The 15,409-nt window shown below is 43.2% G+C and overlaps 1 protein-coding gene across 3 annotated transcripts in view; it reads right to left on the bottom strand.

The window, feature by feature from the left end:
• The window catches only part of Parp4 (poly(ADP-ribose) polymerase family member 4), a 93,471-nt gene that overhangs the window by 40,922 nt on the left and 37,140 nt on the right, over nt 1-15,409 (bottom strand). For all 3 annotated transcript variants that reach the window (XM_057786326.1, XM_057786327.1, XM_057786325.1), the window contains 9 exons: nt 14,324-14,507; nt 13,842-13,998; nt 9,256-9,380; nt 7,422-7,553; nt 5,158-5,244; nt 3,560-3,724; nt 2,573-2,619; nt 2,260-2,338; nt 1,211-1,348 (listed from right to left, as the gene is read on the bottom strand). In XM_057786326.1, coding sequence (XP_057642309.1) covers nt 1,211-1,348; nt 2,260-2,338; nt 2,573-2,619; nt 3,560-3,724; nt 5,158-5,244; nt 7,422-7,553; nt 9,256-9,380; nt 13,842-13,998; nt 14,324-14,507 — 1,114 coding nt within the window. The remainder of the gene's footprint in view (nt 1-1,210; nt 1,349-2,259; nt 2,339-2,572; nt 2,620-3,559; nt 3,725-5,157; nt 5,245-7,421; nt 7,554-9,255; nt 9,381-13,841; nt 13,999-14,323; nt 14,508-15,409) is intronic.

Consider the following 15,409-nt stretch of genomic DNA (forward strand, 5'->3'; position numbering starts at 1 on the left):
TCAGAGGACAACTTACATGGGTCCCAGGTAACTGAGAATATCAGCTGTCTCTTGGTAGCTGTGCCTCCTGGCATATAAAATGCCTCATGTGGTTAAACAGCCATGAGACTATAGTTAGGTGGCTCCTGCTACATCAGAAGCAAAGGCGCCATGCATTTCACGCGCACTAAGGTAGAGTCTGCATCCTCAAAAGACCCGCCACCCTTACTGTGATTCTGTACCACTCATCCTGCGGGCTTTTCTAGAAGATCATAGGAAGAAATGTCCTAAGAGGAAGGTCTGATCCATCATGACTTGGTAGGGAAATGGTTACCTTAGCCCATGAATAAACCACCCGCCGGGCGGTGGTGGCGCACGCCTTTAATCCCAGCACTCGGAAGGCAGAGGCAGGCGGATCTCTGTGAGTTCGAGACCAGCCTGGTCTACAGAGCTAGTTCCAGGACAGGCTCCAAAACCACAGAGAAACCCTGTCTCGAAAAACCAAAAAAAAAAAAAAATAAATAAATAAACCACCCATGTTGTAAATGTTCATGAAACTTACTGGAAATCCATGGAAAAGGGCACTGGGCTGCTTTCAGTCTCTTGAATGTTTTCTTTGCTTAGCTTTGCTAAACTGGTTAAACTGTCTATGCCTCTAGACTGTCTTCTTTCCTTTAAGGAGACAAGGACCAAGAGCTCCCCTCACCCCGCTAACACTGGATGGGCTGGCCCATGCCTGCACTTCTAGCACTTGGGGGACTAATCAGGAGGATCATAAGTTCAAGACCAGCCTACACTACATAGAAAGACCCTGTTTCAAAAAACCAATTCCAACTTCTGTAGCATATTTAGTCATACATTTTCCCCCAAAAGATGGTACCTCCTACTTCTATTACTATCATCATTGTCATCATTATTATTATTATTATATTTTTGAGACAGGGTCTCCTATAGCACAAAATAGTCTTAAATTTTGTATGTAAGGATAACATCAAACTCCTGATTTCTCCTTGACTCTACTTCTCAAGCACTCAAGGATTAGTAGGCATGAAGCACTGTGCTCAGTTACTTCATTTATGCATGCATGCATGTATGTATGTATGTATGTTGATGTTTTCTTGCCATATAGTCAAGGCACATTTTGAACTAGTGGTAATTCTCCTATCTCAGCTTTTCTAAATGAACTATCACATCTGGCAGTGTTTCTTCTCCCGAGTAAGAAGGAACATACCTCACTTTCTTTTTCTGGATGTTTTTCAACCCACATTCTTGGGAGATATGCATCACGCAAAACAATGTGGAGAGAAAATCCAAAGCTGTCTAAGGAGCAGCCTTCCTCAGTGCTAACCACAGCTTTGCAGTCAGTGCTCTGCAAAAGAAAACAAACACAGACAAAGTAAAGAAAGGAATGACAGTATCCTGCCCGTCTGTACTGACCTGCCTGCCACCCGTAAGTACCTGCAGTATTTACATAACTCCATTATGAATCAACACTGCAGTAACACAAAGTTATGAATCCACTATCAGATTGGTTAAGGTCCTGAAACTCTGCACAGTCAAATCTAGTTAAGTCGGAGACAATTCATTCTGTATCTAAAGATCACAGATGTGGATGTCTATCTGGACATAGCAGAAAGCAGACCACACAATCAGAACCTGGAATGACTAAACACAACATTCTCCAGACACCTTGGGATCACACTTTGGAGTTTGGTTTCTAGCACCTACGTGGAGGCTCACAATTGTCTGTAACACCAGTTCCAGGAGATCCAACGCTGTTTTCTGGCCAGAGTGGAAACCAGGCACTCTAGTGGCACACATACATGCACAGAGGTAGATAATCATCACAGAAAATAAAAAAATCTTTATATAAAAATATTTACTGGCTCAATCGTAAACATTGTTTACATACTCCTATCAAAACAGGATGTCAAACATCAACTTTCCTCTCACCCCCAATAGTGAGGATCAAAGCCAGGGTTCGTGAGTGCTGGGCCAACACTACACACTGAGCCACATCCCATTCTTATATGGAGCAGATGAATCAAGGCAAAACGGTGAAAATGATTACTTAAAGCCCTAAGACAACAGCAGAGAAACAGCTCGAACATCTAAAGAGACAGCTGGACGCCAATCTGCGGGGCAGCACGGGGCATTACTGCCGCTTGTGGAAGCCGGTGTCACGTTAGTTCACTTTTGTACCACATACATATACTTTTGATATGATAAAATTAAAGAGAAACTAAGATTTCTTCAGAAACCAAGGAAGGATTCACTGACCTTCTGTCTCAGTTTGTGTGTGTCGCTGGAGATGAATTCAATCTTGTAGGGCATCTCGATGGACATAGCCAGGGAGAAGCTGCCGAAAACCAAGAGACCATATTAATTCAAGATCTTAGGTGCCCACTCACAGCTGTCTCTAAGGGTTATTTCACAGCACTGGGAATCAAAGCCAGGGCTTCCCGCAGGCGAGCAAGCCCTCTAGCAAAGAACTTCATCTCTCATCCTTTCCAAAAATTGTAAATGAGATTTAACCATAAAGCCAATGCCCACTGAATGAGTTAATCAGCCGATTTATATTTTAGGTACTAACCTTTGCTTCGTTCCTATTTCCTTTATACAGACCTTCTCCACTGTATCCTGTTAGAGGAAAAGTATATGTGAATAATCGAATTTCCAGTAAGCTTTTAGAATACTAAGGTGATCTCAGCCAGGCCAGGCACAGTTGACAACGACAAGAGAGACAGTCTCATTTCCAAGTAGTGACACACAGCATAGGGTCAGGAGATGACATTAACTTCTGACATTAAACTGATGTCAGGAACACCTCTGACCATTACCATAAAATTTTTTTCTTTTTCTTTTTTGAAGATTTTTTTAAAATTTTATTTTATGGCCAGGCGGTGGTGGCGCGCGCCTTTAATCCCAGCACTTGGGAGGCAGAGGCAGGCGGATCTCTGTGAGTTCGAGACCAGCCTGGTCTACAAGAGCTAGTTCCAGGACAGGCTCCAAAACCACAGAGAAACCCTGTCTCGAAAAACCAAAAAAAAAAAAATAAAAAAAAAAATAAAAAAAAAATTTATTTTATGTGTTTAGATGCTTTGCATACTATGTGTGCACTAGGCGAGTGGGTGCAGTGCCTGAGACGGCCAAAAGAGGGCGCTGAATCCTCTGGTACTGGAGTTGCAAACAGTTCTTAGCTGTCATGAAGGTGCTGGAATTTGAACCCAGGTTTTCTGCAATAACAGTAAGTGCTCTTAAACCACTGAGCCATCTCTCCTGTACACCCCCCCACTATATGTGTTTGTATGTGTGTGTATGTATGTATGTATGTATGTATTGTGTGTATGTAGGTATATACGTGTGTGTGTGTGTGTGTGTGTGTGTGTGTGTGTGTGTATATGGACACACACATATATTGGCTTTTTGAGAATGAATCTCACTATGGTGCTCTGGCACTCCCTATGTATATCAGGCTGGCTTTGAACTCACAGAGGTCTGCCCACCTCTGCCTCCCAAGTGCTGGGATTAAAGCATGCTATACCTGGCTTCCATCAGATCGCATATTAAGCACACCCACCTGAAGGTTCTCATTCAAAGCCTTGTCCTGTTGCCAGGGCGCTACGGTGGCAGGCATGAAGAAGACAGCCACAGGGCTCTGGAAGGTGAGTTCTGTGATGTAGGTGATTTTGATGAGGACCTTAGCCCGAGGGGGAAGGTTTCCAACACTGACAGTGAAAACATCCTAAAATACAAAGAGCTACTCAGAAGCAGATCCACTCTGTAGTTTGTTCCTTGTATCGCTAGAGTGACGTCAAGGACACTCAGCCAGGTTCCTCCCCAGAGTATGGTGATAGACAATGGCTAGCATCGGGGGAGCTCCGGAGCAGTTCACTAGTGATGGGGACAACATCTGTGGGAGACAGGGGAGGACGGCCATTGGGGAAGGGCTCAAGGGCTCCACCCCCTTTGCCACGCGGGGGATGTGGGTTTCTGCTCAGGGCTGGTTCTCTTTGGTGCATCAGCCAGAACCGGTCATGCACTCTCAGTGAGGACCTCTTTCTTGTTCACCTCTAAATGCTGGCTTCTCACTGGGGAGGTATCATAATTCTTTACCAGTGTGCCCAGTTCTGGACAGATCTTTTTTCCTGGTATCCAAGGAGCTCATCTCAACATCTTTCAGTACAGTTGCCGTTCTATCGCTATGATAAAAATTTAACACATTTGGACAAAGTAACAAAGGAAATCCATTTTCTCATCTGCCTTTACATGGGTTCTGGGGATCCAGCTCAGGGTGTCAAGCTTGCACGGCGAGCCCTTCTACCTGCTAGGCCATCTCACCAGCCCTAAATCTCTGCTTTTGACATTAAGCACATCCGTCTGGAGGAAAGAGCTAAAACAACGACAGGGAATTAAAGAATAAAGGCACGAGCCACCAAGCTGACGACCTGAGCTCAGTCTCCTGGACCTATGTGGTAGGAGGAGAGAATCAACTCCAGAAAGGTGTCCTTTGACTTCTGCATGCTGTGGTATAAGTGTGCGCACATACACAATGAATGAATGAATGAATGAATGTAAAAAAATTAAAGCAACTTACTCTTAGATCTGTATTAGCCTTTAGTGTGTTCTTCCCTCAACCAAACATAAAGAAAGCGCTTACAGGAATGGTGAAAACTGGACATGTTGGTAAGTGAGTTTAGTTCTGGGAAAAACATTACATTTTACATATTACATTTTACAGTTGGGATGAAAATTGTGTACTTCAAATGTGTGCCATCGGTTCTGGCAACCCAGTGCCCCGTGGCAGCACCAGCTCTTCCTGTTTCCTAGTGCACAGACTTCATTTTCCCGTTAATTTAGACAACTCCCATGGCTATGCCTGGCTTACCCCCCTTTTCTCCAAATGGATTTTTGTGAGTGTGTTTGAGACAAGGTCTTGCCAGGTAGCTTTGCATAGCCTAGAGTTCACTATGTAGAAAAGGCAGGCCTCGAACTTGCAGCAATCCTCCTGCCTCTACCTCTCAAGTGCTGAGATTATGGTGTATGGCACCATGTGTAGTATATACAAGAGATCTTATGAGCCTAGAGTACTATAAATGATCTTGGTTCCTATTATGGATTCCTATTTCAAACTATTTCCCACAATACGCTGGCTACTGGGTGAGTAACAAGCTGTACCGGAGTGTCCTGGTCCATCAAGTAAGCGCCATGGCCTTGACTGACAGCCTCTCGGTATTTCTGCTGGGCCTCTTCCTTCTCCTTTATCTGGAAAAGACAACTATTATAATAATTTTGTTCATTTTGATCTTTTAGACAAGCTCTCACTCTATGTTAGACTAGCCTGCAATTCACCATGTATCCAGACTGGCCTTGAAGTTGCAACAATCCTCCTGCCTCTGCTGAGACCACAGGTGTGAGGCGCCATACCCAACTTCGAGAAAGACTTTTAAAATGCTCATTATAGGAAGAGCGACTTTAGGCTTTCATAGGAAAATGACGCCAATGTTTATTAAAGCCAGGAAACTAAGTCTCGGATGCATGAAAACTTACATAATTGGATCACCAAGAGTGTGTTGCCCAATAAGAGTCTGAACTAGAAAAGGCCGAAGTTAGGACCAAACTCCAGCCAGTAGTTGAAAATTAAAGTTTGGAACTTTTGTCAGACACAAGAAAAAGTTATTTATTTATTTTAATTTAGTGATTTTTAAAATTATTACTCTCTCTATCTCTCTTGTAAAGACAGAGTCTCACTACGTAGCCATTGGCTGACCTGGAACTCACTCTGTAGACCAGGCTGGACTCAAACTCACAGAAATCCACCTGCCTCTGCCTCCTGAGTGCTGGGATTAAAGGCTTGCATCACTATATAAGCTTTTTATTACCGTTTACAACCCATTTATTTATTAAACTGCAATTTCTTTTAAAATATTAATTTCTATTTGATATGAGTATTTTGCCTGCATGTATGATTATGTATTATTATATATGCACTTGTTTCCCATGCCAGAAGAAGAAGTTGGATCTCCTGGATGGGAGTTATAGTTGTGAGCTGCCATATGGGTGCTGGGAACTGAACCAGGGTCCTCTGCAAGAGCAGCAGATGCTTCTAACCACAGAACCAGTCCTCATCCCCAAAGTCTATTTTAAATTTAATAAGTCATTGGTTATAAATGCAACTGTTGATTAGTCTTTAGGATAGAGCCAGGGCCTGTGTATGCTAAGCAAATGCTCCACCTAGATACTATATCTATATACCTAGCTTCTGCTACTTTTTGGGGGGTACAGTCTATCTATCTATCTATCTATCTATCTATCTATCTATCTATCTATCTATCTATTATCTATCTATCTATCATCTATCAACCAATTATCTATCTATTATCTATCAATCATCTATCTATCTATCTATCTATCTATCTATCTATCTATCTATCTCTCACCAATCATCTATCATCTACCTGTCAATCATCCATCTATCTACCTATCAATCATCTATCTATCTATCTATCTATCTATCTATCTATCTATCTATCTATATCTTTAAGAATGTTCATTTCAGTTCAGCAGGATTCATTTTGCTTACTTACATAAGAGCTATGAAGTTATGTGATAGTGCACGCCTTTAATCCCAACATTCAGAGACTGGGGAAGAAATATTTTAAGTTCAAAGTTAGCCAGGTCTCCAGAGTGAGTGTGAGGTGGCCTGGGCTACACAATGAAAACTGTACAATGAAATCTTAAAAAAACCTATATGTATGCCAGGTGGTGGTAGCAACTGCCTTTAATCCCAGCATTTGGAGGCAGAGGTGGGAAAATCTCTGTGAATTTGAGGCCAGCCTGGTCTACAGAGTTTCGGGATAACCAGGGCTACATAGAGAAACCTAGTCTCGAAAACCAAACCAAGCCGGGCGGTGGTGGCGCACGCCTTTAATCCCAGCACTTGGGAGGCAGAGGCAGGCGGATCTCTGTGAGTTCGAGACCAGTCTGGTCTACAAGAGCTAGTTCCAGGACAGGCTCCAAAACCACAGAGAAACCCTGTCTCGAAAAAAAACCAAAAAAAAAAAAAAAAAAAGAAAACCAAACCAAAACAAAACACCAAATAAACAAACAAACCTAAAACAAAAAACCTAAAAAACAAAACAACAATAACAAAACCTCTAAGTATGAGCTTTTTTGTTTGCTTGTTTGTTTTGTTTTTCGAGACAGGGTTTCTCTACGTGACAGCCCTGGCTGTCCCAGAACTCGCTTTGTAGACCAGGCTGGCCTCAAACTCACTGAGATTCACTTGTCTCTGCCTCCTAAGTGCTGGGATTAAAGGTGGGCGCCATCACTGACCGTCTCGTAGTTCTGGCTTTAATGCTGCTATTTCCCATCTCGCTGCCATGGGTACTCAGACAAGGACAATTTGGGAATGTGGGACTCAGTGTGCTTTCTCTTCTTACCTCTCCTACTATGTGCTTCCCATTGATGAATGCCTCGAAGCCACACACAGCTGCCTTATCATCCAAAGGGAAGATATATTTTGCCTCGATAGGCACGTGACTTTTATTTGTGTATGTCTGAAAAACAATGATCTGAAAGAGGAGGGAAAATTTGTTTTAGATAATCGATAAAATCACATGGAACATTTACAAAAACTAATGAAAATAATTACACATACTCATTTCCTAAATGTTTTTTGTTTTGCTCTTTTTTTTTGAGACAGGGTCTCACGCAGCCCAGGGTGAACTTGTACCTGGAGCTGACCTTGAACCTGGGACTGTCCTGCCTTTCTTCTTCACCTACCAAGTACTAGGCGTGGTAGCCCATAAGTGACTCAGTTTCCACCTGGCGTCCATTCTGACTTAACAGTCATTTGAGCTCAAGCTAGTCTGCTCTGCTTGCTCCAGTATCCTTGAGGGCTGTGAGAATGTTCTGATCAAGCCCATGGGAAAGAGCACTTTTGCCCATGTGAGAGAACACATTATCTATTAAGATACAGACTGTTGAATGCCAGCCACAGGCACATCCAGTTAAAAAACAGAGACTGTTCGCTGCTAGCAGGACTCATGGGATTGGTAATGAGGCTACTTGTCTCTCAAAGTCAGTGCAGGGAGGGGGTCAAATGATTATGCTGTTCTTTGATCTGCTTTGCCTGTAAATAGTGTATATACATACATACATACATACATACATACATACATACATACATATGCCGGCTGAAAAATAAACTCGAGGCTGTCCAGAGTAAGTTGGCAGTCCTCCAAATCTATCCTGTGTTTTCTGTATCAATTTCTTTCAACTGTCATTTCCTAAATCCTCGTGCCCCTACCCAGACACCCCAGCTGATTTTGCTGGAGCAGGCTCTGACACTGGGATTACAGGTGTCCCCAATGAGCACAGTTTAAACCCCTTAACTTTTCAACAGGCCTCCCAAATTCACAAGCCTGGTTTCCAGGCTCGATGCTCTCTACCCCACAGCGGACCTGTTCAAGCCACTGGCCCGGTACACCAGCTGCGTATTTAGGCAGTTATGTGTGACCAAGCAGTAGAAATCAAAAAGCCCCTCTCATGCTAAGAATTTTGCTGCCTCCCAAGTGTCACGTGGCTGGGAACTTCTGGAGTACAGACAGTCCTGGCCCTACGATGGGGGGCGTGTTCTAATAAATCCATGATAAGCTAAAAACCTAAGTGGGAAATGCATTCAATGAGTAGATTTTAGAATAATATATAACTGGTCTTCTATATCCGTGGATGCTAATTCCATGATGGGTTCAACCAACTATAGATAGAATATTTGAAAAAAAAAAGGATGTATTTAGTACTTAATTAAAAATTTTTTCCTTTCCATTATTCCTTAAACAAGTGACATATGTATTTTATTTAGTTTATAAACCTCAACTAAATTCTTTGTTTGTTTGTTTTGTTTTGTTTTGTTTTTGTAGACCTGGCTGTCCTAGAACTAACTCTGTAGACCTCCCTGGCTTTGAAATCAGTGAGATCCAGATCCACCTGCTTTTGCCTCCTGAGTGCTGGAATCAAAGGTGTGTGCCACCACTACCCAGCTGTAACCAAATTCTTTTTTTCTTTCTGAGATACGGTTTCTCTGTGTAGCCCTGGCTGTCCTGAAACTCCCTCTGTAGACCAGGCTGGCCTCGAACTCGCAGAGATCCGCCTGCCTCTCCCTCCCAAGTGTTGGGATTAAAGGCGTGCGCCACCACCGCCTGGTTGCAACCACATTCTTATTTGTGACTTATATTCATTTAATTCCATGTCATAAAACCACAAAATGCATACCTGGGCTACAAAGTCTATTATTCTTCCCTTGATGTGAACGCTGTCAAGAGGGACAGAGTTCGCAGAGTTGTCCTGAAGGCCAGCTTTGACGTTGGTGAGGGGCTTGACGTCTGGTAACTGGAAATCTGCAGGTGATAAACACAATGTCAGCCTGAAAGCAGGCACGGCTCTGTTGTTATCACCTTCATCCCCATGACTCACTCCATTGTTTAGACATTACAGTTTGGGGAAGATGAGAAAATACTATTATATTCATAGTATTCTATGAGTTTTTGTTTAAGATAAGACCTTCCTATGTTGCTAGCCTAGTCTACTCTCAAACTGGAAAGCTGCCTGCCCCAGCCTCACAAGTGCTGGGATTATAGGAATGTGCCACCACATCCAGCTGCTACGCTATCTGGGTTTTGTTTTGTCTTTTTTTTTTTTTTTTTAAATAGAACTATGAGTGACTGATCTTTTTTTAAAGATTTATTTATTTATTATGTATACAGTGTTGTGTCTGTCTGTATGCTTGCTGGCCAGAAGAGGGCACCAGATCTCATTACAGATGGCTGTGAGCCACCATGTGGTTGCTGGGAATTGAACTCAGAACCTCTGGAAGAGCAGTCAGTACTCTTAACCTCTGAGCCATCTCTCCAGCCCCGAGTGACTGATTTTTTTTAACAAATTAATTTATTTTTATTTTATTGATGTTTTGCCTGTATGAGGGAGGGTGTTGGATCCTGGAGTTACAATCAGTTGTGAGCTGCCATGTAGGTGCTGGGAATTGAACCTGGGTCCTACGGAAGAGCAGTCAGGGCTCTTAGCCTCTGAGCCATCTCCCCAGCCTCCTTGTCTGTCTTTTTGCTGTTGTGGTGGCAGTGCTCAGGAGTGAACCCAGGGCTTCATCCATGTGAAGCAAGCTCTCTACCAAATGAGCTACACTCAAAGCCACTACTGTTTTTGTTTGTTTGTTTTGTTTTGTTGGTTTTTCAAGACAGGGTTTCTCTGTGGTTTTGGAGCCTGTCCTGGAACTAGCTCTTGTAGACCAGGCTGGTCTCGAACTCACAGAGATCCGCCTGCCTCTGCCTCCCAAGTGCTGGGATTAAAGGCGTGCGCCACCACCGCCCGGCGCCACTACTGTTTTTAATACTCAGTTAGGAAACAGAAACCCAGTGAGGACAGCATTCTCAAATGCATTTCTACTTTACTATTTTGTTAAAGAAGTATTTTATTGGGCTAGTGAGCACGTTCATTGAGTAAAGGCACTTGCTCCCAACTTGACAACTTGAAGTCGATCCCTACGGCCCATACAGGAAGGAAAGGACGACTCACCAGGGATTGTCTTCTGATCTCCACATGTGCACATGTACTGAAACATGTACACACACATTAATAATTTTTTTAAAGTATTTATTTATTTGTGTTGGAGACCAAAATAGGATCTAACTCGCTCTTCTTTCCAAAGAACCAACTCTTTGTTTCATTGATTCTTTGTATCACTTTCTGTCTGTTTCTATTTTTAAATTATTTAAATTTTTTAATTTTATGTATATGGTTGTCTTGCCTCCATGTATATCTGTGTACCAAGTGGGTGCCTGATGCCCACGGAGGTCAGAAGAGGGTGTAGGGCCCCTGACACTGGAGATACAGATGGCTGTGAGCTGCCATGTGGACACCAGAGTTGGATCCAGACCCTCTGAGGAGCAGCCAGGGCTCTTAAGCACATCCAGCCCTCTGATATAGTTCTATCCCACTGTGGTAAGGTAGAAACAAGGAATCCTTTAATTTTTCTGATATTCGTTAAGATAGATAAACTAACTAGAAGAAAGACAGAAAAACTCAAAATAATAAAATTAGTGATGAAAGATAGCTACTAATGGAATTCAAAGTCACTACGATATACCTTAAAAAATTCATGCCAGCTGGGTGGTGGTGGCCCATGCCTTTAATCTCAGCACTCAGGAGGAGGCAGAGGCAGGCGGATCTTTGTGAGTTTGAAGCCAGCCTGGTCTACAAGATCTAGCTCTAGGACAGGCTCCAAAGCTACAGAGAAACCCTCTCTTGAAAAAACAAAACAAAAAACAAAAAAAAAAAAGAAGGAAAAAAATACTTGTCATTAAATATGAAAAATCTAAAAGAAATGGGTAAATTTTTAGATGTATATAATCTACCAAACTTTTAAGACATTTTTATCTTAAAAGTGTGGGTGTTTTGCCTGTATGCGTGTCTGTGTACCATGTGTGTCCCTGGTCTGGGGAGGCCAAAAAGGGCATTGTATCCTCTAGGACCAGAGTTAGTTATGAGTTGCTATGTGGGTGTTTGGAATAGAACCTGAGCCCTCTGAAAGAACAGCTGGTGCTCTTAGCCCCTCAACCAACTCTACAGCTCCTGACTGACTAATTTCTTTTCTTTTTTTTTCTTTTGGTTTTTCAAGACAGGGATTCTCTGTGTAACAGTCCTGGCTGCCCTGGAACTCGCTTTGTAGACCAGGTTGGCCTCAAACTCACTGAGATCCACCTGCCTCTGCCTCCCAAGTACTAGCAGTAAAGGTGTCTGCCACCACCGCCCGGCCTGATTGACCAAATTTAAACCAAGAGCAGATATATAATTTAAGCAGATCTGTATGATGAAGTAAAGAATGATGTAGCGATTAAATATCACATAACTAAAAAAGCGCACAGTATTTTGTTATTGCAACAACAAAAAAAAAAGAGACCCCAAAATGAATTACATTATTAAATCATCCCCTGTAGAGAACGAAGAGCCTTGTGCACACAGATAAACACTGGAGAAGCCGGGAAAGTTTAGCACAGTTTACCTCTTCAAGGGAATGAGGTGTGAAGCTGCTCTTCCTGGAAGGCTAGGAATGATGTCTTTTACAACCTGGTGATCCTTTGCTGTCTGATGAGACAGGCTCTGCCTGCATCTCCCAGAATTTATGTTTTTACTCATCCAAGGCCTTTTTCCTCTACATCTTGAGCATTGATTTTAAACCATAAACCCACTATTATGAGTGAGGTCATTCATGCTTCACAACAGCCTAAGTGTTTGGTCAAAAGTGAGACCCCAGGCCCCTGACACCCCTACTGTAAAACTTTAAGACAATTCTGAAGCCATTTCTGACAATTCTGAGCCTCTCAGTCTCAGCAGTAATGCTCCCCCCCCCCCCCCGGGAACCAAGGACCTAACAGCTACACATGCACGTACGTTCTCCAGAAATTGGGGCAAGATAACCTTTAAGATGTTGACTGTTCCTGAACAATTACCCACACACGTATGTTTTGACTCAGCCCCTGGGAAATGGGGTCAAAGTGACCTCTTACCTCATCTGATCTGGCAACAGCTCTCCAGCCAATTATTGGTAATAGCCCTTTTGAATAAGCCAATCATAATTGTCAAAGAACAACCCCCAGACACCCCCCTTGCTTCTGTGGCTTTTTCCTTTAAAAGTAGCCTGTACCAGCTATTCAGGGTCTTTCTGGCCTCCTGAATGCCAGAAGACCCTGTCATGACGGAATTAATAAAATCTACACGCTTTTATATTAGCTGTGGTGTGAGAAATGGTCTCTTGGGGCGACTCCTCCTTGGTGATTGGACTCTAGGGTCCAACACTACACCCGAGGACTCTGGGATGTTTGCGCCCATCCTTGGAGCGCCAATGGAGCATGTAGCTCCATTTCAAGTCCCCTCCCCTGGGAGTCACCTTGGTCCAGACTCCACATCTGGGAAAGCCCACCAAGCAGTTACCCCTCCCCAGAGAGGGTCAGGACCATTCTCACAGGCTATTTAGGCTGCCACCCAGAAAAGAAACATGTGGTCTCAGTCTCCTGGTTTCACATGGTCTCCCCTGCACTCTTCCCCTCACCATACTTTCCTGGACCACCTGGGAGCACTGCATTAAACGTGGGCGTCTTTATTCGGTCTAATTTGGTCTGATTGGAATTATTTGTGTCAGCGGAGAGGCTGGTCTTAAGAAATACACCTAACAGTGACTTCTATGTTATCATAGGGCCAGGCCAATTCCAACACCACTGGCATTATGTTTACCTCGGTAAAGCTCCATAGACCCTAAATCCTGGGCACTATCTCCGAGTCAACAGTCTCCATCCTTGTGAAAGAAGTCAGCTGTTCTTTGTCAGGAATCTGAATGCAAACATGTCTTAAATTGCACACTTGGGGCTGAGTTAATTGTTATCTGAATACTTTTTCCCAAAATTGTGCTGGGCTTAAATATGGCTAAAGTAAAATGATCTGGGCCAGACTCTAGAAGTGGTTATCCAGCACCGGTTACAATAAAATTGTGCTGAGCCGAGTTTCATTCTTGTCCCTTCATGGATGCCCTTTTCCCTGCCTGCTGTAAAGCCTGCAGGGGAGTCACCACAACCCCAAGGACAAGTCAGTTTAGGCTTGCTAGTGACAAAGCAGGGGATTCTGAGATCACTTCATCTTTCTTAAGCATCTTGGTTTTTATATGTTCAAGATAAAAAGATAAAATGAAATAGGAGATCATGGGTGCTGCTTACCAAACATGAATATAAATGCTTTTGAAAAAAATTTCCATTTTATATTATCTCATAAAATAGCACTCAAGAAATTTGTCTTACCTTCAACCTTTGAAACATTTGAAGGCTCAGCTCTGTGTTCCTCTAATTCAGTATTTTCATCAGGATGGAAGTCCTTTATTTGGTCTCCAGGAATGCGAAATTTAACAATGTATTTCATTTTAACTTGACTGGTTTTATAAACAACAAATTCGTCATCCTAGAGCAAATGGGAATTGACAGGAGGTGAAGAAGAAAAGAGCAGCCAGAGGCTCCCAGAGAGGCAGAATCTCGTATTCGTTAACTTAGCAAAGACTGAATTGGGGTGGTAGATAGATGGGCATGACTTCAATGAAAACAAATTTAATAAAAATAGAAATAACCCTCTGGGGCTGGTGGTTGCACATTGGGGCCCATTTTGTCTGTTTTGGCTTTTTTTTGTTGTTGTTTGTTTGCCCAACTGTTCGATTTGTTCTTAAGTGCTCGGCAAGGGCTTAGCTACTGACCCATAACCCCGGGTCTGCATGTCTCCCGAAATAAAATACCTCAAAGTCTGTGGGGACAGAGGCCGTTTTCGAAACTCCATGCACACTGTCATAGCCCGGAGGTGCCTCGGTTAAAGAAAAGTCCTTCTTGAATAAGTCCATACACTTTCCCAGGGCAACATCACAGACAACCAGGAGTCTGGAGCCATCTGTCTCTCCCGCATGTGAATACTTAATGCTTGTACTGCACGGAGAAGGAAAGAAGCAGAGGTTATAACCTGCTACCGGCCAGCCTCACTTCACTGCATAAGAAACAGGTTGGGCGTCTCAAATCCAAAACTGTGACTCAAGAGCTGAAACAACTCTGAAATGGAAAACGCTGAGCCCTGGTGTGACACCACAGATGGAAAATTCTGCCCTAACCTTGTGATGGTTGCAGTCTGAGGGTGGGCGCACTAAACACAGTGTAGAAAATCACCAGGAGGCTACACTGATCAGGTGTAGATGAAGCATGAATGAATGTCACATGTGGATTTGGGTATACACAAATAATCTCAAATCTGTGTTGGTGGGGGTTTTCTGTCCTACCAGGTTCCCACAGCTGTTTAACCCCAAAGAAATCACACAGAGGTCTACATTAGTTATAAACTCATTGGCCAGTAGCCAGGCAGGAAGTATAGGCGGGACAACCAGGCAGGAAGTAGAGATGGGTCAACGAGAACAGGAGAATTCTGGGAAGAAGGAAGTCCTAGTTTGCAGTCGTGACCCAGCCACAGAAGAAGCGAGATGTCACTGCCCTGCCGAATAAGGTGCCGAGCCATGTGGCTGGCATAGACAAGAATAATGGGCTAATATAAGAGTTAATAAGAAGCCTGAGCTAATGGGCCAATCAGTTTATAACTAATGTAGACCTCTGTGCAATTTCTTTGGGACTTAACAATTGCGGGAACCGGGCAGGACAGAAACCCAGACAACAAATCTGAAAGAAACGTCTAATTCCTCAGACAAGGGATACTCAAGCCTGTATTGTCAAAAGACTTCCCAGGGAGAGCCTTCCAAAGTTTACCACCAGGCATCTCCAAAGATACAAGTTAGATCATCACTGTGAAGTCGGGCAGGAGATGTGCACCTGCCTGACTTTTCACA

This window comes from Chionomys nivalis, chromosome 12 (genome assembly GCF_950005125.1).
Source record: "Chionomys nivalis chromosome 12, mChiNiv1.1, whole genome shotgun sequence".
NCBI lineage: Eukaryota > Metazoa > Chordata > Mammalia > Rodentia > Cricetidae > Chionomys > Chionomys nivalis.